The sequence below is a fragment of the Schistocerca nitens genome, chromosome 10 (assembly GCF_023898315.1).
Source record: "Schistocerca nitens isolate TAMUIC-IGC-003100 chromosome 10, iqSchNite1.1, whole genome shotgun sequence".
Taxonomy (NCBI): Eukaryota; Metazoa; Arthropoda; class Insecta; order Orthoptera; family Acrididae; genus Schistocerca; species Schistocerca nitens.
The window spans coordinates 215,824,451-215,850,940 of NC_064623.1; the positions used below are offsets into that span (position 1 = coordinate 215,824,451).

The following is a 26,490-nucleotide window of genomic DNA, read 5'->3' on the forward strand; positions in this document are numbered from 1 at the left end:
TTATTCCATTAAGTGAACAGCACCAGAAATTAAGCTTCGAATTTACCTACAGTATTCAGCTTATTAGCTCATACTTCAGAATCATAATTTTTATTGTCCCATAACATACAGAGTTAAATCACAAGACTTAATGTATGGGGACTCGTCTTTAACATTTCACTTTAAAAGCGCTGTAGCATAGTTCCGTTTATTTCCTGTTGCAGCTGTGAGGATAATATTTCTAATAGCGACAGATAACCTGTATATGTATAATATGAAATGACAGTTAATATGCTAAGTTTATGGCACGATTCAGAGAATTTGGCAGTGAAAAATAACGGACAGTTATTCATAACGGTCAAAAATAATTGATATGAAACATAACTGTCACCGTGATAACGTATACTCCAAAATAACCGTTTGGCCCACACAACTCTAAAGTGAAAGCCTATGCTGAAAACAGCCCTGTGGCGGACGTCGTGTAAACATGTTACAGTCGCGATAAAACACCACAACCCAAATGCGAATAGGAATACATGAAGATATTGTACATGGATTTTTATTTTATATGCCAGCGTCGTCCAGCAATGGTGCGATATTTTCCACATTTCACTGCTCAAGGTCTAAAAGTGAGAGTTTTTCGGAAGTCGTCGTCTACTATGTACATTGAACTACTGTACAGTATTTACTTATATTATCTGTGACGGTGCTTTCCCGTGGATTCTGCGTTTTGGGGGACGGGAGATAACCTAACATAATTGAACTTTAGTTACTGATTCTCAGCTCTGTGTGCATAATATTTTAGCAACATACATTTGTTACCGTCAACATGACGCGGCAACTCACAGAGGGAGCACTTGCCGTAAGTGAAACGATTCATTTCTTCCAAGTGGCAGTTAACTTTCTGGTTTCACGTAAACAGATTCGCAGTAACCTACCACGGATAGGTATGGCGAAACGGAAATGAACTTTTTAAGGGCATGTTTTTGCTGCACATAGATGTAACAGTCGTTAATTTTGTGTAGAGAAGAAAACTAAACCGAATGTTACTTTGATAGGTAGTTGTCATAACATGATCAAATATGCAGTGGTTGGTTGTAGTTGTGTATGATGATTTCACAAGGGCGGGGGGAGGCGAACCAGCCAGAGACCTTGGTTAGAGTGTTACTTTGATAGGTAGTTGTCATAACATGAACAAATATGCAGTCGTTGGTTGTAGTTGTGTATGGAAATACGGAAGCGTCCGATCCCACCCGTCTGCTTTGACCCATCACGTCACAAATATAGCGGAAACAAAAACACATACACTTTCCACAAGAAGCCTAATGACACTAACGGGACAAGCGCGGGAAATGGGGTGTTTTGGGTGGGGAGCAAACTAAATATAAACAAATTTAGACGCCTTGCGTAGCTACAACGTGTAAGTGAAGACAGCCATGCATGAATACCCACCCACCTCCCCAGGGGTCGTAACCCCTGCAACCCATAGAAGATAAAGATGCTTCAGTAGGTGATTAGTGTTCTTTGTCTTTTTTTAAAAAAAATCTCACGGGATAGAACGAACAGATCAGAAAGATAAATATAATAAACTAAAACAGAAATTCGAGGAAACATAATTAAAATAAGTAATAAGTGTTTTTAAATTAAAAAAAAAATCTCACGAGATAGAACGAACAGATCAGAAAAGTAAATAAAATAAGATAAAACAGAACTGGAGACAGCCACACTCAAACCAAACTCCGCGCCGTCATGACGTCACGCACGACAACACCCTTACGTCACGGGTCAAAGCCGACGCGTGGAATCGGACGCTTCTGTCGACCCGTTGTGTATGATGGTGTCACAAGGGCGGGGGAAGGCGAACCAGCCAGAGGCCTTGGTTAGATTGGAATGGCCTGTGCGTTGGCGAAACCAACGCATCGCAACATGAAATACTGTTGTCGTAATAGACTGATATGTAGTGTAGTCCGAGATTTACGTTTGTTGTTGCAGTGACATACCGGTCTTCTTATTTCCGATTTGCCAATACAGAAGCGTCCGATTCCACGCATGTGCTTTGACCAATCATGTCATCAATATGGTGAAAACTGCTACTTCCAGTGTGTTCAAAATGACAATGACGTCACTACATGCACTCATCAACAAAAATGAACAATAGGCCTAATAAAAATTACACAATAAAGTCTCATTCTAGAAATGAAATGAGATTGGGGCCTTAGGGGCGGGAGGACAAACTATATATAGGACAATAAAAAAGTACCACACCATCCCAATACGAACAATACCCGGAAAAGTGTAAATTACACCATTCCATTAAACCAACAAAACTACAGGAATCGGACCTTTCCCTTGAACTACATAGCTTAACCGCTGTTACCAGTACAAAAAAACACCACCTACAACCCCTAAACTTATACAGCTCAACCGCAGCTGTTGATGGCAAAAAACCAAAAGTGGAACCAAAACCCCAAATATGCTGTATTCACTGCATCAGTTTATTTTTTTTAAAACACAGGTAACTTACCATAGATATACAACACACTAAACATCACAGGTACCATACAGTAAACCAAAACAAAAATTACTTACCAATAAAAGGCTCCAGCAATACCATTTCAGCAATAAGACCAAACACGTGCTGAAACTGTATGGCAAACATCATATCATCACCCATCTCAGAACATAACGATACACTTGTGGACTTAAATGCCATATCTGACTGAAAACACTTCCGCAACTCACATTACCGCACCAACTACCTAAATTCAAATCCACATTAAAACGATGACAACCAAAACTCGAATGAACTCTATACCACATGTTATACTCAGCATGTCCACATCCACCAACAGAAGGCACCATCAAATACAACAACACGACATCTACAAACACAACCAACCCAAAAAGTCCATGCTGTAGTGAGGTCACTCACCACAACACCATTACGTCTTGCGTCAAAGCAGAGCAGTGGAATCGGATGCTGCTGTTGGCCCTCCGATTTTGCCAGAAATTCAGGCAATGTGGTTAAATTGTAAGGTAATACAACAAAATACCAACTAACTTTATTTACAAACGATAGCAAATTACAAACAAAGTTACTGGTTGGCTGCTGATAATAAACATATGATTCGCCCTATTCAAGTCCAGTTGTTCATCAGTTGTTACCAACATCAGCACACAGTGCAACAGCTGTTGACACTGTAAGTGCACATTTTCGCCCCTATTGGCCATGCAAGTCATATTCATCATTGTACATGTGTGGTATGGCCGCTTACATCGAGTAATACAACAACAATTTCGTACACATAGCCTTATTTTTCATAGCCGTATTTGCACTGAGTTTAAAAACACATTTTTGTAAGCAACATGTTTGCAACTATGTTTCCTGTGCATGTCCCTGTCCACGCCAACTACAAACACATCTGTGTGTGTGTGTGTGTGTGTGTGTGTGTGTGTGTGTGTGTAAAATTCCATTGCCTGCAAAGTGATGCTGGGCGTACTGCAAAATGTCCATTAGGGACATAGGTATATTTCTCATGTTGAGAAAAAATACATACTTCAGCAGACGTGGCTGGAATGGTATTCTGCATGATCTGAATGTAGAAAAAAGCACTGCTTTTTGTATCCGTAACTTCATTGGGATGTCAGTGCCTGTTTTTAAAATTGTGATGAATTTGATAGAGCCATTTTTTCAAAGAAATACACAAACTTCAGAAAATCAATTCCTGTGAAGTGGAAATTTACTAATAGTCTTCGATATCTGGCAATAAGAAATTCATTTCAAAGGTTTGCATCTTTTTTCTGTATTTCAAAGCCAACTGTATCTCAAATAGTTCCTACAGTTAGTGAAACATTGGTTAAAGGATTATGCAAAGACAAACCAATTATGGAAATAAGACTGAAGTACATTTTTTTTTATATATTGAATACTTAAATACATTAATAAGTCCAGTCAAATCCTCTGGACTGTAAACACCTACCATGTCTTCTGCAGTAAAATCTTGATGGGTAGTAACAAACGTTATGGGGGCTCCACAGTTGTAGAATCCCCTGCTGTATCCAAGCTCACCGATGATTCCTCTGTCTCCTCAGTTTCCATATTTAAATACAATTCTGCCTGAACGTGTATCTCAGACAGTTATTCTGTAATGTATTAGCAGAGACCTTGGTATCTTTTCTACTCCACTGTTGCTGGTTAAGCACAATACACGTTTCTGGATAGTTTGCACTTCACACTTTCCATATGCCCTCCCTCTGCCTCATAATGTGATTAGATCAAATATTTTCTCACTTGACATAGCAATAGATATTTGAACGTACCGAACTGTGTGTTACAACACAATTATTATGCATTGTTACAAGAAGTCTTCAAGTTATATGTAAACTAAGGGCCATTCCAAATCAAAGGGTCAAATGTTAAAAAGTGTTTAGGGGCTTTTAAAGAGAGGCTACTCACCTTTGCATGACGTATGAAGCTGCAGATGTGCCAAGTCTGTCAGGCTTTTTTTTAAAGTTACGGACTTTTTATGCTGGATCACACTGTGCAAAAATTAGGGATATAGCCACACCCAAATGGAGATAAAAGTGGCTAAAAAATTTGTCACGCAATTCTGAGAGCAAAGGTTTGACCAACTACTGCTACTTTTTGTATGAACCAATCACACAAAAACTTCAGTAGGTTATTCCCACCTATGATGTCTGTATATGGATACATTCAAATTTTAGGAAATTTTTGGGAGGTAACATCTCAACTGTGTCTTGCTCAATCCTTTTTTTTTCATGCCATAGCTGGAAAGAGCATGCGTTACGATTTCCAGGCTGTATGGTTAGTGTGACACATTTTTCGAAACTAGTGGTCACACACTGTTTCTTTGTGTGCAAATTTTAATGACCTCCGTAGAAATGCACCCAAAGATAAAACTGCAAGAAGACGACCATAAGTAGAACAGTAATCTTGCTGTTTGTGTTAAATTGAAAACATTGAGCAATATAATACATTAGGATACTATAGGCTTACGTTAATATATGTTAACAATGTTAAATTATATTTTCCAACATCTGCAACACATTGTGTACCATCAGATCACATGGAATAAATAAATAAACTTTGCACTAATTTCTAACCCATCAAAAATTGTCATACATACATGCAACATACTGTCCTGGTTGTAAACCTGCAATTGATATTGCTAGAATTTCATAATCTGTTTCGAAGGCATTACCTACGAATGCTGCAGCATCATTGGAAACTCTGCTTACTCTGAGCTGATTATAGTTAATTGACTTAAATTAATGGATTTTCTCTTGTTTTAGTAATTTTAAGTCCCCTGTCAAACCTTGTTTCTTGATCAGAATGAATTTTTTCAATTTCTCCTTTTCGTATATAAGAAGTTCATGCCTTGAATACTATCACCACAGAATTTGAACAAACCATATGGTGTCAATATCTGGTTACCTAAGGGGCTCTGTACACTGGCACAGGCTGCAAGTCTTTTTGCTGTCCCCCCATGCCATCACAAGGCGATTTACCATGGCCTGTTCCAAAACAATACCATTTGGTAGTAATGGCAAAATCCTTTCTGCACAGGAATAAATTGATGAAGTTTTTGAAATTCTTATATTGAGCAAGTGATCCATCACTAAAGTAATAAATGTTTTTAATGTTTTCAATCTTTGCCTTTAAATGTGGTATTAACTTTATTTGAAAGGCATGGACAGCAATGGTATAATGACGGAAACAGTCACTGATCATACTAATGCTAATACCATGAAACCTCACATAACGAGCATAATTCGTTCAGAATCTGACTCGTAGGGTGAAACACTCATAAAGAGGAACAATTTATCCCATATAAATTAATTTAAAATATGATAGTGCGAGGAACAATTTATCCCATATAAATTAATGTAAAATATGATAGTGCGTTCCATGCAGAAAAAGTACTAAAAGCTTTGTCTTTTTCATGTCATTTATTCATACAAAATTATACACACAGTATTACGTACTTTATTACTCATGATGCATAACTAATTCTTTTTTACTGGGAAGCTATCTACAGTCATTTGTTTATGCCAATGCTTCAAGACTTTGCAAAAATGTGACACAGCATTATCATGAAACAAATTTGTAGTGTGCGTAGCCACCGTTTTATTGGAATGACAATTTTCAATGTATGATGAGACCAATTCCCATGCTTTCAGCATTTCCCTTATTGCACCAAATGATTCCTATTTTGCTGTTACCGCCTCCTCTGAAGAAATGCTCTCCACAACTTCCTGCTGTGAAACCCATTGCAACTACATAAACTCTTTGGTGGTCATTTCTTGGCTGTGACCTTCCACAAGCTCATCAGTATCACTATTATCCACTTCTAGTCCATGCTCTTGGTCAAAGAGACAGTAAAATTGACTACAGGCTCCACAAGTACTGACTCCAATGCCTCCAAGTCACATTCGACAATGCACTCCGGCCAAAGCTTCTTCCGAGCAGAAGTGAGAGGATCCTCTTGACGCAGGCAATGATTTTGAGGTGATATTTCCAATACTCTCTGAGAGGAATGAGATTGGTAGTTTGTCAAGTCAAAGCAAGTACCCGAAGAGTGCTTTAGTGTAGAGCTTCTTAAAGTTTGAAATAATCTGCTGGTCCACAGACTGGAGTAATGGAGTGGTGCTGGGAGGCAGAAATTTGACCCTGATGAACTGAAATTCTTCAAGGATGTGGTCTTGTAGGCCTGGAGAATGGGCAGGAGCATTGTCCATAACAAGCAAGACAAGGAGTGGCAGGTTCATCTCAAGCAAATATTTTTTCACCAAAGGACCAAACACTTCACTGCTCCAATCACAAAAAGATCACATGTCCCCCAAGCCTTGTTGTTGGACCTCCACATCACATTTAACCTGCTCTTCTGAACTTTACACTTCTTGAAATATTGTGGAATGCTGAACAAGCAGCAGTTTAATTTTCTAATCACTGCTTGCATTTGCACGGAATAGCAGTGTGAGTCTGTCTTTCAATGGCTTATGACTGGAAACTCAGTCTCCTCTGCATCTTTTTCCTGAATAGACCTGTCCGATTACAATTAAAAACCTGTTGCGGCAGGTAATCTTCACAATCTAAGAGCATATTGGAATTGCTGACGAAGTACTCTGCTGCCTTTGTGCCAGAGCTGGCTGCTTCGCCATGTGTCACAATGCTGTGGATGCCAGTTCTTCTCTTAAACTTCTTGTGCCAACCACTTGCAAATGCTTTTCATTCATCCATATGAGGAGTACCCTTTATGCATCCACATGGTTCTGCTTGTTCCTTCAACTGACCAACTGTTAAAGACACCTGCTGGATTCCTGAGCAACATATTTTTATGACTTTAAAAGCAGCATCATCATCATCATCAGCAGCAGCAGGAAGACATTACAGTTATCCACAGTCTGTCTTTGCCAGTACTGTAGAGCTGTTCACCCAAAAATGGAACTGACTTTTTAGTATTTTGTTTTGCAAATTTGCTGTGTTGTATATTACACTTGTTTTTATGGCATGAGTTAAGTCAGTGTTTGAAAATGATTCATATACTTGAATAAAAAATAACTAATCACCACTAATTAATTACCAATGATTTCAATCTTCCCGAAGTACTAAAATAATATCTTTTGAGAGGCATTCTTACTCATCAAAATGCAAACAATATAGCTTTGAAAGCTTAAAGCATCCTTGTTCCAGCTGTGGCAAGAAAACTTGAGATATTGCCTCCCTTAATACCCTAAGATCTGCTTGTAGAAAATTTTGGCCAACTTTGCAGATGCATATCTTTGATCCATATATAATCATAAGTGAGAATAACCCACTGAAGTTTTGGTGTGATTGGGTCATACGAAAAAGTAGCAGTAGTCAGTCAAGCATTGACTCCCAGAATTGCGAGACGGATCTTTTAGCCACTTTAGAGCTTGTTTCTAGTTGTGGTTAAATCCCCAGTTTTTGTTTTTGTCATAATGTAATTCAGCATAAAAAGTCTTATGTATGAGCAGATGACCAAATGTTTGCTAGAACTTTTAAAAAAGCCTAGCAAAGTTAGTATATTTGCACCTTTGTATGTGATGCAAAGGTGAGTAGCCTCTCTTGAAAAGCACCTAAAAATTCAACCACTAAAGATACTGAGCTGCAATCTTTTACGTAACCGTCAGAGACCATATAGAACCTTTGCACAAAATTTCATTAGATTTGGAGATGGTCGAGTGGGGACCCTTGGTCCCCTTGATGTGGAATGTCCCCTAAATAAATAATAATGCAGGTGTAAACTTTGTAGCTTATTGAAAATTATGGACACATTGCAGTGCGACATGTTTCATAATAGTTTGCTTCTTCTAATTTGCAGACTATAATGCGTGGTGGGACTGTTGAAGATCCAGTAATGCAGATACTGGTGAGTATTAAAGGTGACGCCAGTCTCCCAATTTACTGCCGATTTTTGTATGAGTGTTTGATCAGGTACATGTGCTGCCTGGTAGAAAGAAATTTACGTTGAAGTGTTTGTTGGAATTGTCAACGTTACCCTGTGTGTATACCTCTCTCTCTCTCTCTCTCTCTCTCTCTCTCTCTCTCTCTCTCTCTCTCTGTGCTCTTATAGAAACTACTGGAGACAGGGGTATCACCTATCAGCTTTGACCAATTATGTCATCAGCATACCACAAGCCCCTATTTTCAGCATATCCAACATGGCGACCAAAACTTTGATTGTAGCACCCACAAAAATACAACTACCGCATGAACCAGCATACTGATTAAACCCAGTGAAATTAGTGGGACAACCACATGAAAAATAGCAGGTTTTGGATGAGGACAAACTAAAGATTCAACAATAAAAAGAACACTGTTCAAGAAGCAACACCGCAAAAACAAAACACTTGAAACTGTCAAAAAATAAAGCCTGACAAAACAGTTCAAAATACAGCATACGATCACGGTACCCCAATCTCTAGTACAGCTCAACCCTAGACGAGAATACCAAGAATACCAAGACCCCCCCCCCCCCCCCCTACAAACAGAAAAGCCAAATCTCCAGTTCATCTGTATAGCTGAACCATACAGTAAAAGTGCGTGTCGTCAGCTTCTCTGTTGCAGTTGGCAACTGTATGCGCATTGAATGATGGTAAGTGATCATATGAATGACAAGTCGCATATAACAAGATGGCGGAACTGGTGAGAAAATGTTTTCCAATAAACAACAGTGGATAAATATTTTTTATGTGAATCGTGGGAGAAGTTAGGTAGATCAGTCAAAGCAGATGTGTGGTATCCTATAATCGAGTATACCAGTCTTATAAATCAGTGAGACCTTGGGTAATTGTAGGTTAAGAAGTGTGCGGCTGTTGACAGGCGCTCTGGTCTAAATTGAGCACATCAATATTGTGATGCTGACTCATCCAGAAAGTGCTCATCTTGTTACAGAGGTTACTCTTTACTTATTAATTTCCAAACATATATAAGTATTTATGTACAAAATTTTAAGTATCGTTGAACCACCATTCAGAGTTGCAGGAATTTTAAAATACTTCTTCTGTAGCTGGATGGAGGAAAAGTAATGATTCTGGCTCATAATTTTCAAACATAACGGACTGTAATGTCTTGTAAATCTGAATCGGTGGTGGCTAATGGCTGGGAAGTTAGGTGAAACTTAGCAGGGAAGTAACACATAAGCTATGTTTAAGATGCTTGTCTTAATAATGGAACACAACTATGTCTAGTCAACCAAATCAATCCAGCGGTACTTTAAGGCTACAAACTTGTCAGTGATGGCTTCATAGAATGACTGTGTTTTTATTGAGAGTGCTAGAAGTTATTTCTTAATTGAAATATTTGTTAAAGAAAAGAGTCACATTTCTAAAATTGCTTTCCTAAGGTACATGTTTTTATTGTAACTAAAAGAGAAAAGTTTCATCCTGCAGGTTCTGTAGTAGAAGAAATGGGCAGAATAGGGGAGAAAAGTTTATAAGTATACATAAAAGTGTCCTTATTAATGATATGAATATAATAGAGGGAAACATTCCACGTGGGAAAAAATATCTGAAAACAAAGATGATGTGACTTACCGAACGAAAGTGCTGGCAGGTCGATAGACACACAAACATACACACAAAATTCAAGCTTTCGCAACAAACGGCTGCTTCGTCAGGAAAGAGGGAAGGAGAGGGAAAGACGAAAGGATGTGAGTTTTAAGGGAGAGGGTAAGGAGTCATTCCAATCCCAGGAGTGGAAAGACTTACCTTAGGGGGAAAAAAGGACTGGTATACACTCGCTTGTGCGCGCGCGCGCACACACACACACACACACACACACACACACACACACACACACACACACACACATATATATATATATATATATATATATATATATATATATATATATATATATATATATATCCATCCGCACATGCACAGCCACAAGCAGACATTTGTAAAAGCAATTCCACCTCGACTGACATCTCTGCCCAAACTCTTTGCCTTTACAAATGTCTGCTTGTGCCTGTATATGTGCGGATGGATGTGTGTGTGTGTGTGTGTGTGTGTGTGTGTGTGTGTGTGTGTGTGTGTGTGTGTGCGCGAGTGTATACCTGTCCTTTTTTCCACCTAAGGTAAGTCTTTCCGCTCCCGGGATTGGAATGACTCCTTACCTCTCCCTTAAAACCCACATCCTTTCGTCTTTCCCTCTCCTTCCCTCTTTCCTGATAAAGCAACCGTTTGTTGCGAAAGCTTGAATTTTGTGTGTATGTTTGTGTGTCTATCGACCTGCCAGCACTTTCGTTCGGTAAGTCACATCATCTTTGTTTCTAGATATAAAAGTGTCCTTATTTTCATGAAGCATTTATAACATTTTTCCAGTGGAAATCTATCTTTACTTTTCATTGGCATACAAAACAGAGACTTCATTTTTTAAGCATTGTTTCCGACAGTACAGGCCCAGAGGAATATTATAAGTTTTCAAGTGCACTAAAAGGAAAATGTGTGGCATTCTTCAAATTTTGTTGTATCAGCAAGGTAAACAAGCTGAATTTTTTTTTGCAATCATGGAATCTCTCATGCATTTTCTTTAAAACATGATCAAAAATTTCATAATACAAGGCTTGGTACAGTGTGGAATAAATAAATATAGAGATACAAAATGTACTCACCCAGTGGCGGCAGGTGAACATACATATAAGAAAAGGTATTACTTGTGCAAGCTTTTGGAGCTAGAGGCTCCTTCTTCTGGCAGAAGGGTTGAAGGGAAAGGAAGAGGGATGAAGGAAAAGAACTGGAGAGGACTAGGAAAAGGGATATAGAGTTAAAAAAAATCACCCACAGCTATGGGTCTCTGAAGATGCCAGACAGGATGAGAAAGAAAGACTGAACAATCAGTCTTTCCTTCTCATGTTATCTGGTAAGTCTTCCCTGACCCGGGTTTCTGGGTGACCTTTCCAAACTCCACCCACTTCCCTATAACATACCTTACCAAACGTACTGTCGATGGATGTGTCCTCCATGCACAGAGCAACCAGAGCTGCAGACTAATATCACCATCTGGAACTGGAAGTAGCTAAGCATAAAATATCTTTCTACTTCACTGCATGCCCTCTCCAGAGACTAATTTGAGCAAGTGACGTCATGGTTACTGTAGTAACCATACAGTTATGTTCTGCCTATGGCACTCCCCATAAGGTTGAGTTGTGAGTATGGAGAAGGCTACTTCATTTTGCCTGCAGAATTCTGAATGTACTGCAAGACAATTCCATGCAGTACCAAACAGAAGAGAATGTTTTAGTAAAAACCGGCATAACATGTTAAGGTAAATATTTTTTTTTAAAATGTGTCAAGAAAAAAGTTTTGGTGATGTGCTACTTCACCTACACCACCTCAGTACTGCCTTCTCTGGATTGATATGAAGTGCTCAATATATCAAAAAATTCTATTTTAATATGAAAGCTGTTTCAGACCTCTGAAGTTAGGAAAATGCAGCAGAAAGATTTGAACAACATAATATAAAATTGAGTCATTTAATTTGTTATCAGGTGGTAAGAATATTTCAAGTAAATTTACCCCATATTTCATACACAAAGCTGGAAATTTCACGAAGTCCAAGTTGTATAACATGACTTCAGTCTGGGCAAATCTAAAGACTGCTGTTTTTGCGTTAATGTCTACAAAACACAGCGTAGAAAATTGAGTGAGTAACATTTTGTATTGTGTGCCACAAAGCCGACGGATTTCTTCCTTTCTTTTTTCTGGAACATGTCAATCCACATGTCAAATTTTGAGTATGTCAAATTTGCTGATGACGCAAGTGAACCGGTAAAAGAGAGAAGTTTGAGGAATTATCTGAAATTTCAGCATATTGTACTTACAACCATGTCGGAGATTTAGTTCTCAGAAACTGAAATTTCTCACAATTTTATTTGTTGGTGCTTCTCTTTTTAGGTATTTGCCAGGCCTGTTTCATGGAAATAAGGGCAACAGTGGCCCTTGTAATTTCTGTGCTAATTGTTTGATTGATTTGCTTAACACACTTACCTCTCAATTTGCAGGGCAGCGGGAGAATAGATGGTGCAGGATCAAGTGAGAGGTACCACCTCCAGGTTTCTGATGGCTGCCACCAGAACAGCGCCATGCTTGCAACAGAGTTGAAAGACAAGCTGACACCTGGAGAGTTGTCAGAATACTCAGTGGTCCGATTGAACCATTGGATGCTTAACAGTGGGGAAAGGGGAACAGAGTGAGTTCATATTTGATACTGTAGCAGCATAGTGGAAAGATTCACTTACTTTTGTTAGGTTTTCAGGTCCATTAGAGAAATCTTAGTTATTTAATGACAAAATAAGGATGTAAATGTAATCTCACTGTAAGTACTATAATAGGTTCTCCATTTCGTTTCTCTTTCTGTCTTAGTGTCATTTTAGGAACATATTGAACAATGGGATTTGTTCGGAAGACAGTGTCATATTGCAACTGCTGAGCATAGAATGAAAAATTACTGACATGAGCACCATTTCATGCTAGAGGCTTGGGGAGATTTGTGGTGTTTTTATACATTTCTGTGTTACACAATCAGTGTTTGAAAGTGCATTAGAAACATATTATGAATTTGTCATGTCTGATTCTAAGGTCATATGTGCTTCTGAATATGGGTAATGACTAGTACAATGGTGGCTTGGTAAGTCTGAGAAAATAGTGAGAAAAAAATGTTTGTTTCACAAACAGCTCACATTACTTCTCGACATAGTCTCCTTTGATGGACATACACTTAGTCCAGTGATCCTGCAGCTTTTTCATCCTGTTGGAAAAATATGTTCTGTTATACTATGCAAAACACTCGTTGACTGCACCTATCACTTCCTCATTTGATGAAAATTTCTTCCCAACAAGCCAAAGTTTCAAGTTAAAGAACACGAAGAAGTCACTTGGGTCTAGATCGGTGAATGGGATGGATGAGGAATGCACTTCCGTCGTTGTTATTGCTGATATATGGGATGGTGCATTATCCTGGTGAAAGAGCACTTTTTTGTGTGCCAACCTTGGTCTTTTTTCAGCCAACACATGTTTCAAACAATCCAACAATAAGGCATAATACTAACCAATTATGGTTCTGACTTTTTCCAAGTAATCTAGGAGGATTATTCGTAGGGAATAAAAAAATAAAAATAAAACAGTGGCCATCACCTAGCCATCAGACAAAATAGTCTTTGCTTCCTTCATTGCACTTTCACAAGTCTTTGTCTATTGTTTTGCCTACCATTTGGCTTTGGTGTGTAATGAGGCTCCAGGTTTCATCAACAGCTACAAATCAGTGCAAAAAGACTTGTGTATTGTGGTTAAACATCGCCAACGTTCTGTTGAAATGTTGTACCGGATGCGCTTTTGGTCATCTGTGGGCAGTCACAGCTCCCCTCTCACACACAGCTTCTTCATAGCCAATTCTCCATCCAGGATATTGGGAACTCACTCAGTTGAGATGCCTATAGTCTGGGAAATCTCTCAAATTTTTATTCGGTGGCCTTACATCGCCATATCATAGCTTTTGTAAATGGTTTCCTTTGTGGTAATCTCAGTTGGGCAACTGGAGGTCGCTTTGTCTTCAGTGCTTGTCCGACCATGTTTAAATTCATTAATCCAAAAGTAAATGGTCTTCAGTGATGGAGTCAAGGCGTGAACTTCACCCAATTCTGTTCCGATCTGTGCAACAGTCCAACCCTTCAAATGAACTCAGTTTTCTCAATTTTCAGTCTCAGTTAACACGCTGACCAATTCAGACGGCTGTCAACAATGTTGTGTATGCTGTACATTGTTGACAGTCTTTATATGATCCTTGGAATAATGAGCTTACCAACCACAAAGCCACAACAAAAATATTTCATTTTGTTATGGAAATTTACTGGCAAACCACCCTCGTATTGTGAGATTTTTGGAACAGTGGATCCATTTTCTCTCCGATCTGATTCACTGAAGTCTTATTTAGATTGAAGTGAATGGGGTGAACACAAGCATAATCATATTGGCCACTACCACCATTCACTTGCACCTGCGAACAAACGTTCGCAGTGGAGGAAATAGATGAAAACATGAGAGAACTAACATTAAAGAATGCAAACACAGCAAATTCCGTGTTACATGGACCATCAACATATAGTAGGTTCCAATCTGTACACGGTGCTTATAGTCATGAAATGATTACAAATACATCTATTTTATATTGCCAGCACTCTATTGCTGATGGAAAATAGTCGTGGAATTAAACTGTGACTACAAATAGGACTATTTTATATTGCCGGCACTCTGTTGCTGCAGGAAGTTCTGCAAGCAGCAGAAAATGTGCACGTTTGAATTTTCACGCAAATGTGAAATGCGCGTTGGTGGTAAATTGACCACTGAAATGCATCTCTAGCCTTGTTCCAAAATTATAAATGTAGTCCAGTGGAGGAGTTTCATGGACTATTCAATGCAGTTGAGTGAAAAATTACAGATCAGGGCTCTACAATTAAGCACTATGAGTTGTGATTCTACAAAAAATACCAGTCTTAAAGTGTTTGTTTCACATTTCACATCTTCCCTAACATGTGCCCTGTTCACTTTTTTCCTGCCTGAAGGAAGCGGTTAATGACTCAGTGCTAATGCTGGACTAAAAAAACATTTGAGACATTCATGATGGCACTGTGGTGAGTCTTAGCAACCCTAGATCTACTTCTGGAGGAGATAGAGCAGATACTACAATACACACAGAATGTTATTGTTGTTGTTGTTGTTGTTGTTGTTGTGGTCTTCAGTCCTGAGACTGGTTTGATGCAGCTCTCCATGCTAATCTATCCTGTGCAGGCTCCTTCATCTCCCAGTACCTACTGCAACCTACATCCTTCAGAATCTGCTTAGTGTATTCATCTCTTGGTCTCCCTCTACGATTTTTACTCTCCATGCTGCCCTCCAATGCTAAATTTGTGATCCCTTGATGCCTCAGGACATGTGCTACCAACCGATCTCTCCTTCTAGTCAAGTTGTGTCACAGACTTCTGTTCTCCCCAATCCTATTCAATACCTCCTCATTAGTTACATGATCTACCCACCTAATCTTCAACATTCTTCTGTAGCACCACATTTCGAAAGCTTCTATTCTCTTCTTGTCCAAACTATTTATCGTCCATGTTTCACTTCATTACAGGGCTACACTCCATACAAATACTTTCAGAAACGACTTCCTTACACTTAAATCTATACTCGATGTTAACAAATTTCTCTTCTTCAGAAACGCTTTCCTTGCCATTGCCAGTCTACATTTTATATCCTCTCTACTTCGACCATCATCAGTTATTTTGCTCCCCAAAAAGCAAAACTTCTTTACTACTTTAAGTGACTTATTTCCTAATCTAATTCCCTCAGCATCACCTGACTTAATTCGACTACATTCCATTATCCTCGTTTTGCTTTCGTTGATGTTCATCTTATATCCTCCCTTCAAGACATTGTCCATTCTGTTCAACTGCTCTTCCAAGTCCCTTGCTGTCTCTGACAGAATTACAATGTCATCGGCAAACCTCAAAGTTTTTACTTCTTCTCCATGGATTTTAATACCTACTCCAAATTTTTCTTTTGTTTCCTTTACTGCTTGCTCAATATACAGATTGAATGACATCAGGGAGAGGTTACAACCCTGTCTCACTCCCTTCCTAACCACTGCTTCCCTTTCATGTCCCTCGACTCTTATAACTGCCATCTCGTTTCTGTACAAATTGTAAATAGTCTTTCGCTCCCTGTATTTTACCCCTGCCACCTTTAGAATTTGAAAGAGAGTATTCCAATCAACATTGTCAAAAGCTTTCTCTAAGTCTACAAATGCTAGAAACGTAGATTTGCCTTTCCTTAATCTTTCTTCTAAGATAAGGCGTAAGGTCAGTATTGCCTCACCTGTTCCAACATTTCTACGGAATCCAAACTGATTTTCCCCGAGGTTGGCTTCAACCAGTTTTTCCATTCGTCTGTAAATAAGTCGTGTTAGTATTTTGCAGCTGTGACTTATTATATTGATAGTTCGGTAATTTTCACATCTGTCAACACCTGCTTTCTTTGGGATTGGTATTATAATATTCTTCTTGAAGTCTGAGGGTATTTCGCCTGTCTCGTACATCTTGCTCACCAGATGGTAGAGTTTTGTCAGGACTGGCTCTCCCAAGGCCGTAAGTAGTTCTAATGCAATGTTGTCTACTCCCGGGGCCTTGTTTCGACTCAGAATATGAGATCACATTATTAAAACTTGAACGAGATGGAATACTTAGCTCATAAACAATCCTTGTCCACAGGAATATCACTTAGGTATTTGTTACTGTTGCTGTACTCGATAATGTATCACGTGACACAGTGCAGAATGCCTCATTTCAGTGTTCAATTGACTATAAACTTCGATACAGTTCCGTCGTCTAATACAGCTAGCGCTGCTGGACCTGAGAAAGACAGTGCTGTCATCGTAAGTGGCGATTGCAGACTGGGCCGAGTGGCACTGCACTCTGGCATCGGTACTACTTCATCAGCGGCGGTGTACAGAACCTCTAGAGTATGTGTCTGTGCTGACATTCCCCATTTGTAGCAGTTACTTCTGTAAAATATCTGGGAGTATGCGTGCGGAACGTTTTCAAGTGGAATGATCATATAAAATTAATTATTGGTAAGGCGGGTACCAGGTTGAGATTCATTGGGAGAGTGCTTAGAAAATGTAGCCCATCAACAAAGGAGTTGGCTTACAAAACACTCGTTCGACCTATACTTGAGTATTGCTCATCAGTGTGGGATCCGTACCAGATCGGGTGGACGGAGGAGATAGAGAAGATCCAAAGAAGAGCGGCGCGTTTCGTCACAGGGTTATTTGGTAACCGTGATAGCGTTACGGAGATGTTTAATAAACTCAAGTGGCAGACTCTGCAAGAGAGGCGCTCTGCATCGCGGTGTAGCTTGCTCGCCAGGTTTCGAGAGGGTGCGATTCTGGATGAGGTATGGAATATATTGCTTCCCCCTACTTATACCTCCCGAGGAGATCACGAATGTAAAATTAGAGAGATTAGAGCATGCACGGAGGCTTTCAGACAGTCGTTCTTCCCGCGAACCATACGCGACTGGAACAGGAAAGGGAGGTAATGACAGTGGCACGTAAAGTGCCCTCCGCCACACACCGTTGGGTGGCTTGCGGAGTATAAATGTAGATGTAGATGTACTTGTGGTTCTGTTGTGAGGTACCAACTTTTGACACGGGGCCTCGTTCTTTGGACTACACCACGTTTGTCTTCTTCCTTACTTCTCCAGTTAGGATGTGGAGTGCATCAGATATTTCCTGCAAAGCACAATTTCTTTCTGCACTGTACACTGTGGTTACTTTGGGCCCCACAAACAACTATGTCATTTATATTCTTCTGTCAAAAAACAAAGATGATGTAACTTACCAAACAAAAGTGTTGGTATGTTGATAGACACACAAATAAACACAGACACACACACAAAATTCAAGCTTTCGCAACTCACAGTTGCTTCATCAGGAAAGAGGGTAAAAAGGAGAAGGTGAATACAAAGTGAAACTACTCGCAAAAACAGAAAGAGAAAGTAAGATAACAGAAAAGATTTCGAAATGCAACAGTGACAATAACAAACGTAATTGTTCGGTTCAAATTGATGATATGAATATAATAATAATTGTGCGTGTGTGTTTGTGTTTGTTTGTGTGTCTATCAACATACCAACACTTTCGTTTGGTAAGTTACATCATCTTTGTTTTTAGATATATTTTTCCCACGTGGAATGTTTCCCTCTATTATATTCATATTCTTCTGTCAGTAATATTACATGCTCCTCTGCCCCTTCATTGCTCCTAGACCAGAGCTCCTAGACCTAGACCAGGCCCAAGAGCTGCCCACTTGCCGTTGCCAGGGCAGTCCGTGTGACAGCGAGATGTGCCTGTACCTTGTCTGTGCTACAGGAAAAGCTTCCAGCGACTGCAGCTGTCCTGCTAGTTGCAGATGGAGAACACACATCCATTTTGGCCCACAGATGTCGACCACTCAGTTTAGAAGCCTGTCAACACACTTTTAATTTCATGTAAAAAAAAAAAAAAATATGAATATAAGGAAAGAATACTCAGGTATTTCACTTATTTTACACAGAACTGTGAAGTTCGGAGCAAGCCCATTAAATGTGAAAAGCTAGGAACACATCTCATTGATCAATATTTTTAAAGAAAATTATCTTTTGGCAGCATTTCGATTTTTGGAGTGAAATTGCTGACCACCAAACTGATTGCTCCAGCCAGGTGAACAGCTTTGGTTTCATTGCTGAAAACACGCTTTCACATATGTATTTTATTTTGAGCATATGACAGACTTGAGCAGCTATTTTAAACAGCTGCAGCAACAGATCACAAGGAAATTCTTGTAGAAGATTTCCAAATTTTCTGCAGTGTGAAATATTCCTCTGTTCGTATGATTGCAATGATAGTCAGTGAAATGCAAAATTGTTTTGGGAGATATGTTTTCAATGTCCTCTGAAATAGTAGTTGCAAAACTATGAAAATCCAATTCACATTGATTTAGCTCATTAATTTTGTTGTATAAGTTTTCTCTCAGAGCCTAGAGATAGCAACAAATCCATCAAAATGTTCAATCCAAAAGTTCTAAATGATTAATGGAAAATATCATATGAAGATGTGCAACAACTACTAACAAAGAGATAGAGGGGCTGGCCAGTACTTACCTCAGCTCAGTACAGCTGATAGATACACAAAACAGAACAGAAAATTTACATTCCTAGCTTTCGGAACTTTGTTCCTACATCAGGGAGGAGAGAGGGGAAAAAAGGGAAGAAGGGAAAGTGGATTCAGTTACTCACAACCCAGGTTATGAAGCAACAGGGAAAGGTAAACAGGGAGGGGAGCAAGGATGGAGGCATGGTTGACAGAGGGAAGCCAAAGATATTCTACTGTTAAGTACTGTGCCAACTTCAAACCAAAGAGGATGCATACAGAAGTAAAGAGGTATATAGTATAAAGATAAACACAACTATGTGGGATGAAAAGATGCGTGAATGGCTAAAGAGGAGAGTGTTGCCTCCCAGTCCTTGAAGAACATCCCGACAACCCCCAACATCACCCCAGCTGAATCCCGTGCCATTAAGGAGCTGAAAACAGACCACTCTATTGTCATCCTCCCGGCAGATAAAGGCTCAACAACTGTGGTACTTGACCATGTGGAGTATGTGGCAGAAGGACTGCGTCAACTCTCCGACACCTCAACCTACAAAGCTGTTACCCAGGATCCCATTCCCTCCATCCAGACTGAGCTGCAGAAAATCCTAACAATCCAAGGTCCCTCACAAGGCCTCACAATGGCTTCCATAGACCTACTCACTCCACCTGAGCCACGTACCCCTCCCTTCTACCTATTACCCAAAATCCACAAAGAGAACCATCCTGGTCGTCCAATTGTGGCAGGCTTCAAAGCCCCAACAGAACGTATATCAGCTCTGGTAGACCAACACCTCCAACCTATCACCTGCAGACTCCCATCCTACATCAAAGACACAAACCACTTCCTAGAATGCCTCAAATCCATTCCCACTCCCCTCCTACCTGAAACCTTTCTTGTTACCATAGATGCTACATCCCTCTACACAAACATCCCACGTACCCATGGTCTCTCTGCCCTCGAACACTACCTCTCCCAACGCCCACCCGAAGATCTTCCATCGTTCCTTATCACACTTACCAACTTCATCCTCACCCATAATTACTTCACTTTTGAAGGCCAGACCTACAAACAAATCAGGGGAATGGCCATGGGAACCAGGATGGCTCCGTCCTATGCCAACCTCTTCATGGGCCGCATGGAGGAGGCTTTCCTGAAGACTCAACAGCTGCTTCTCCTGGCCTGGTATAGGTTTATAGATGACATCTTTGTGGTCTGGGCTCATGGTGAAGAAACACTTCTTAATTTCCTCCATAACCTCAGCTCCTTTTCAAATCTGAATTTCACCTGGTCCTTCTCCAAAACCCAAGCCACCTTCCTGGATGTTGACCTTCGTCTTGTTGAAGCTCACATCCACACCTCTGTCCACATCAAACCCACAAACAAACAACAGTACCTTCTCTTTGACATCCATTCCACATCAAACGCTCCCTTCCCTAAAGCCTAGGTATTTGTGGCAAACATATCTGCTCCAGTGACGAATCCCTCAACAATTACACCAGTAACCTGACCAGTGCTTTCCTCTCCCGCAACTACCCTGCAGACCTTGTCCACAAACAGATCTCACTACCAATACATTCCTCCCTGTCCAACAACAATGTTCCTACCCCCAGACCACACAGAAGCATCCCCTTGTCACCCAGTATTATCCTGGCCTCGAATACATCAACAAATTACTCCGTCAGGGATATGACTTTCTCAAGTCAAGCCCTGAAATGAGATCATCCCTTGACAATATTTTCTCCACACCACCCAGAGTTGCCTTTCGTCACCCCCCTAACCTCCGTAACATCCTTGTCAAACACTACAATATTCCCAGACCACCTTCTCAACCCAGCGGTTCCTACCCCTGTAACCATCCCCGCTGCAAAACCTGCCCCATGCATCCCCCCACAACCACCTACTCCAGCCCCGCTACTGGTAAAACATACACAATTCAAGGCAGGGCCACATGTGAAAGAACACATGTCATTTATCAGCTGACACGCCTGCACTGAAAAGCCTTTTACATCGGTATGACAACAACTAAACTGGCTGAGCGCATGAACGGGCACAGACGAACTGTCTGCCTAGGAGATGTTCAATACCCAGTAGAAGAGCATGCTGTCCAGCATAATTCTAGGGACGTAGGATCCTGCTACAACGTACATGTCATTTGGCTTCTCCCACCCAACACCAGTCCCTCGGAACTGCGGAGATGGGAACTTTCACTCCAACACATCCTTTCATCCCGCTATCCCCCTGGACTGAACCTACGTTAACCAACCTCACTCTCATTCACTCTTCAGTCTTCTCCTTTTTCCCTCTCCTCTTTAGCCATTCATGCATCTTTCCATCCTACATAGTTGTGTTTATCTTTATACTATATACCTCTTTACTTCTGTATGCATCCTCTTTGGTTGAAGCTGGCACAGTACTTAACAGTAGAATATCTTTGGCCTCCCTCTGACAACCATGCCTCCATCCTTGCTACCCTCCCTGTTTTCCTTTCCCTGTTGCTTCATAACCTGGGTTGTGAGTAACTGAATTCACTTTCCCTTCTTCCCTTTCTTTTCCCTCTCTCCTCCCTGATGAAGGAACATTTGTTCCGAAAGCTAGGAACGTAAATTTTCGGTTCTGTTTTTTGTGTATCTATCGGCTGTACTGAGCTGAGGTAAGTACTGGCCAGCCCCTCTATCTCTTTGTTAGTAGTCAATCCAAAAGTTCCTATGGTCCGACAGAAATAGCAACAAATCCATCAAAATGTTCAATCCAAAAGTTCCTTTGGTCCGACAGAAATTTTCTGGGAAAAAAAGGTTTAAATATCAAAGTACTTCACACCATGTTGGTTTCAGTAGAAAATTACTGTTGTGTGTGCTTGGTCATTTCAGTAGAATTGTAATATGTGACTCCAGCTGACATTCAGCTTCTTTTCATGCCCATGAATAATGTTATGTCTAAGTATGTTGAAAACACGATGGAAAACACCAGCTCAGCCTACCTCAGAAAAATAAGGTTAACAGGGTGTATACGACCCGGGGCAACCGGGAGATCCGGGAAAAACCCGGGATTTTTTTAGAATACTGGGAATTTTTCATTGTTCTAGTTTTCAGTTAAATTTTTGTAATTTTGACTGGTAAGAACCGATGCTCTAACAAAGGATATTACTGTACCCCGCTACTGCAGAATAATACTTCAACAATAAAACGTAAACGAGAGACAAAAACTAAAATAACTTAAATTGCAAAGGAAATGCGCCACATACAACAACGTCACACAGTGCTCATGCAAGCTTCTGCCCACTGGAAAATGTGTCGAAGGCTTTAGGAAGACTAAGCAATGCTTCATAACAATAAATTGCCTCTGATGAGTGTGAAGTCACAACTGTTTACATTAGATTCGTTTTAGGAGGTAACGAACGGGCTCATGTCCATGCGCAGTTGAGTCACATTTGAGTAGTAGATTCTCCCGCTTCTGGCTACAGGAATGTGGCTGATGGCTGTGCAGCTAGATAGCTAGATGCTACTGGGAAAAGGGGATGCCAAATTCACATTCTTGAGGAAAAAAACTTGTTTCACAAAACTCCTACCATTCAGCGCATGTGTGTCTATCGATTATTCATATGATTTGAAACGCTTCCCTGCTGGTTTTTAACATTTTTGAATACATTTTAAGTCGATTTCTGAATGAATCATAAGTTGATTTTTGAATGCATGCATAGTGTACATGATGTGTCTGTCGGGAGAACCCTCGTCTCATCTAGAAATAAACTTTTCGCAGACAAAAGGGGACAGGGCAATACGAGATGAGTGGAGTAGAACCGAAACGGATCAATACCAATCGCTGTCTGATTATGTGGTTACTTGGGTTTGCGAATGATCAGCATTTTTGTAATTACTAGTGAAATCCATAGGTTCAGACTACCAGAATGGATATAAATGACTGACAGGAATAACAGGTGAGAAAGATTACGTGTTATCATCTCGGTGTATCCAAGAAAATGAAATTTTGACAGAAAATTTTTGGCCAGATTGCTACACTAGTAAGGCCCAGTAGTACAGTCCTCGGCTAGCAGCTATTGTGGAAGTAACGCGGAAAACGTGTTGTACGAATACGTAATAACGCCTAACCGGAAAATAATCGCTCGATAGCTAAACCTGCGATTCTGGCAGGGTTAGTGAAGTTAATCGGCGAACAAATTTTGACAGTGGCAGGAATAACTACAGAATTGGTGATGATAAGATTGTTTGTTAGAATGGGGAAGGAGAAGAAACAGGGGGACATCACACAAATTATGGAAGAATAAAACGATTCCAAATGTATATAAAAATGTCGTAATACTACTATTAGATCTCATGCTTGAGAAACTGGTGCGCATGAATGAAATGTGAAACTATTTCCTAACATAAAGCTTTTTTGCTTGTAGTAGGCCTAATAGGCATTTGATATTGGCACTTCGTGAATCATGTTCTATCGTGTTATAAAAATGGCCCTTTGTTCCAAAACAGTCTCGTTTATTTGGTGTGTGCTACGAAATTGCTGCCATATTAGAAAGGCCTATTTTATTTTATCTAGCAGACAGTGACAAAATAGTCGTAATCAGATCGAGAAACCACACCAATATTGGGTATTGTTTGTGTTAACAGCTTTTTCAGTATTAGATAATGACATTCCGATTTTTTCATGTAGCAAAACGTTTGACGAACTTTGATGAGGTAATAGATTCTTTCGCAGAAAGGAAAGCACGCCATGTAGAGCTGTAGCAAGATTAGAGAGAAAAAAATGCTAGGAGCTAAGGCTTGAAGAAATGTGTAATTTCTTGCTTATCTCTTGTCTTTATTGGTTTTTTGCTTATCTCTTGTCTTTATTGGTTTTATGTATCCTCTATTTAATTTCAAGTCACACAAAACAGCAAGTTATTAGCTAATAGGCAATAAAGAGTTCAAATTTTCTGAAGAGTACTTGGTCTCCCGATTACGAACAATCCCATCCGCTATTAATGGCTGTCAAACCGGCCGACTGGGAGCAGGAGACACAACACAGGACATTTCAATTTCCACTCTCCTGTATATAGTTTGATGGTATCCATCACAAAATATACACGTTTCAATTCCACAGAGCGAAATATAGTGACGTGCGGTAGAAGAATGCTTTGTGAAGAGGCGTGGCAGTGCACTTTGGCATCCTTAAGACCAAATAATATGCCTTACAGTTCCTCGAACACACATTTTATGTTTCAGACTTTTCAGAAAGATGTGCGCTACAAGATGAAAAGTTGAACTATGTGCAAGAATGTACCATGAAGTTATTAAATCACGGAGCGTTTCGGTCTCGTTTAAAAATCAACTCTTTGATGAAGAGCCATTTAGAAGAATTTCGAAACCTGAAGATAAGACATTTATGTCATTATTAAAAATTTTACTGGCACATTTGTGTGATTATCTTAATGTGTAACACGCGCAAAATAGATCATCATTATATGCGAAAGCTTAGCTTCTCTTGCAGCTTATTAACCTTAGAGACACAATATTATATGTGAAAACTTTGCTTTTCTTGTAGCAACACTATGTATATTAATTTAAACCATTAACTTTCCCTGTTTGTGTGTTCGTGCTACTTAACAGAGATGTTGCTGTACTACATCACATGTCCAGTGCTCTGAATATCAGCTGTCATATGCTGGCGAGATCACATGACATGAGCTATGACTGGCTTACAAAAGCGCATCACAATCTCGATTTCAATGATTTGGAAAGTAACATGCGGTGTTTGGTGGAATATCAATTTATACTTTCGTAATACGAAAATTCGCAGCGTATATGTTGCTGCACATCAAAGAATTTTCCAAAATGTGTCTTTTTCCCTGAGTTTCGTTTTCTAAAGTGCCGGGAAATTCTACGCTCCTGTATAAAACCATAACCATTCAAAGGACTGATAAGGGAAAATATACTGTCACTTAACACGGAAAAAGCTTGTTTTCACCCGGGAGAAAGTGTATTTCTAACCGGGAAATTCGGGAATTTTTTTTCCTTGTCGGTGTATACACCCTGGTTAATCATCATATTCACAGTCAAGTACTTCCAGAAAAGATGTAAACTGCTGATGTCGCAGACCATGCGATCTAAATATATGTTTTATGACTTACAACTACACATTTTGCTGACAGATTAATTTGATTAGATCACAGTACATTTCTGAAATTTCCTGCCATATACCAACCTCTTTCAGCTTTTCTTCCAACACAACAACACCACACTTGTGACCAGTAATTGCAGCAGCTCCATCTATAAAGATTGACGAAAGTTTTTCCCAGTAAAAGTCACCTTTGTTGATTATGTTTTTATGCGAGAAAATGTGTCATTGGTTGTAATTTCACGCATTGGGACCAAGCCAAGAAGTTTTCCATCACTCTGAATTCGGTATCAGAAACTCCCAGAAACACAGGAAGCTCAGCAACATGTTGTCCACCCCCAGTAGCTGAGTGGTCAGCGTGACAGAATGTCAATCCTAAGAGCCCAGGTTTGATTCTCGGCTGTGTTGGAGATTTTCTCCACTCAGGGACTGGGTGTTGTTGTCTTAATGATCATAATTTCATCCCCATCACCGCGCAACTCGCTGAAGTGGCATCAAATCAAAAGCCTTGCACCCGGCGAACGGTCCACCTGACGGGAGGCCCTAGTCACAGGTTAAAAAAAGAAAGAAAGAGAGAAAAAAAAAAAAAAGCGTGTTGCTGCACTGCATTTGTCCTATGCCAAAGATCAAAACCAAATCTTTATTCCTACATTTCAACTGTGCTTCCACTTTGTTTGGCATTTATACAATATGTTAGCAAACTGGTGTCATTAAAGAGGAATTATTTCGAGAAAAGGAATTTCCACTGGTTGTAAAATTGTGGTGGCAACGTTTTATTTTATGGCGAAATTCTGTGATACTTTTTGTCAAATTTAGTGATATTTTTTCCAAATTTGGTGCTTAAATTATTGTCAGCTTTGATATTAATATTTTTGCCAAATTCAGCGATACTTGTTTTCACAAAACTCAATGTTACTTGTTTTTGCTGAATGTGGTGCTGATGTTTTTGCCGAATTTGGTGCTAATGCATTTGCTGAATTTAGTACCAGTGTTTTTGCCAAATTTTGAGTTAATATTCACGCTACGTTTGGTATTATTTTTTCTCTGACCTTGGTGTACTTTTCTTGTCAGATTTTGTGTGTTTTCTTGTCATATTTGGTGCTTTTTATCTGTCAAATTTGGTGGTTTTTTTGTCAAATTCAGTGTGGTTTCCTTGTCAGATTTGTTGTTA

General features: G+C 39.8%; 1 protein-coding gene across 4 annotated transcripts in view; it reads left to right on the forward strand.

Moving 5' to 3' along the window:
• Positions 1-663: 663 nt before the first annotated feature.
• LOC126210582 (replication protein A 70 kDa DNA-binding subunit-like) overlaps positions 664-26,490 on the forward strand; it is a 339,516-nt gene continuing 313,689 nt past the window's right edge. For 2 of the 4 annotated variants that reach the window (XM_049939847.1, XM_049939848.1), the window contains exons 1-3: positions 666-841; positions 8,346-8,393; positions 12,531-12,718. In XM_049939847.1, the coding sequence (XP_049795804.1) occupies positions 809-841; positions 8,346-8,393; positions 12,531-12,718 (269 nt within the window). In that variant the 5' untranslated portion in view covers positions 666-808. Of the gene's footprint in view, positions 842-8,345; positions 8,394-12,530; positions 12,719-26,490 lie in introns of all 4 variants that reach the window. The other 2 variants (XM_049939850.1, XM_049939849.1) reach the window with 2 other exon arrangements.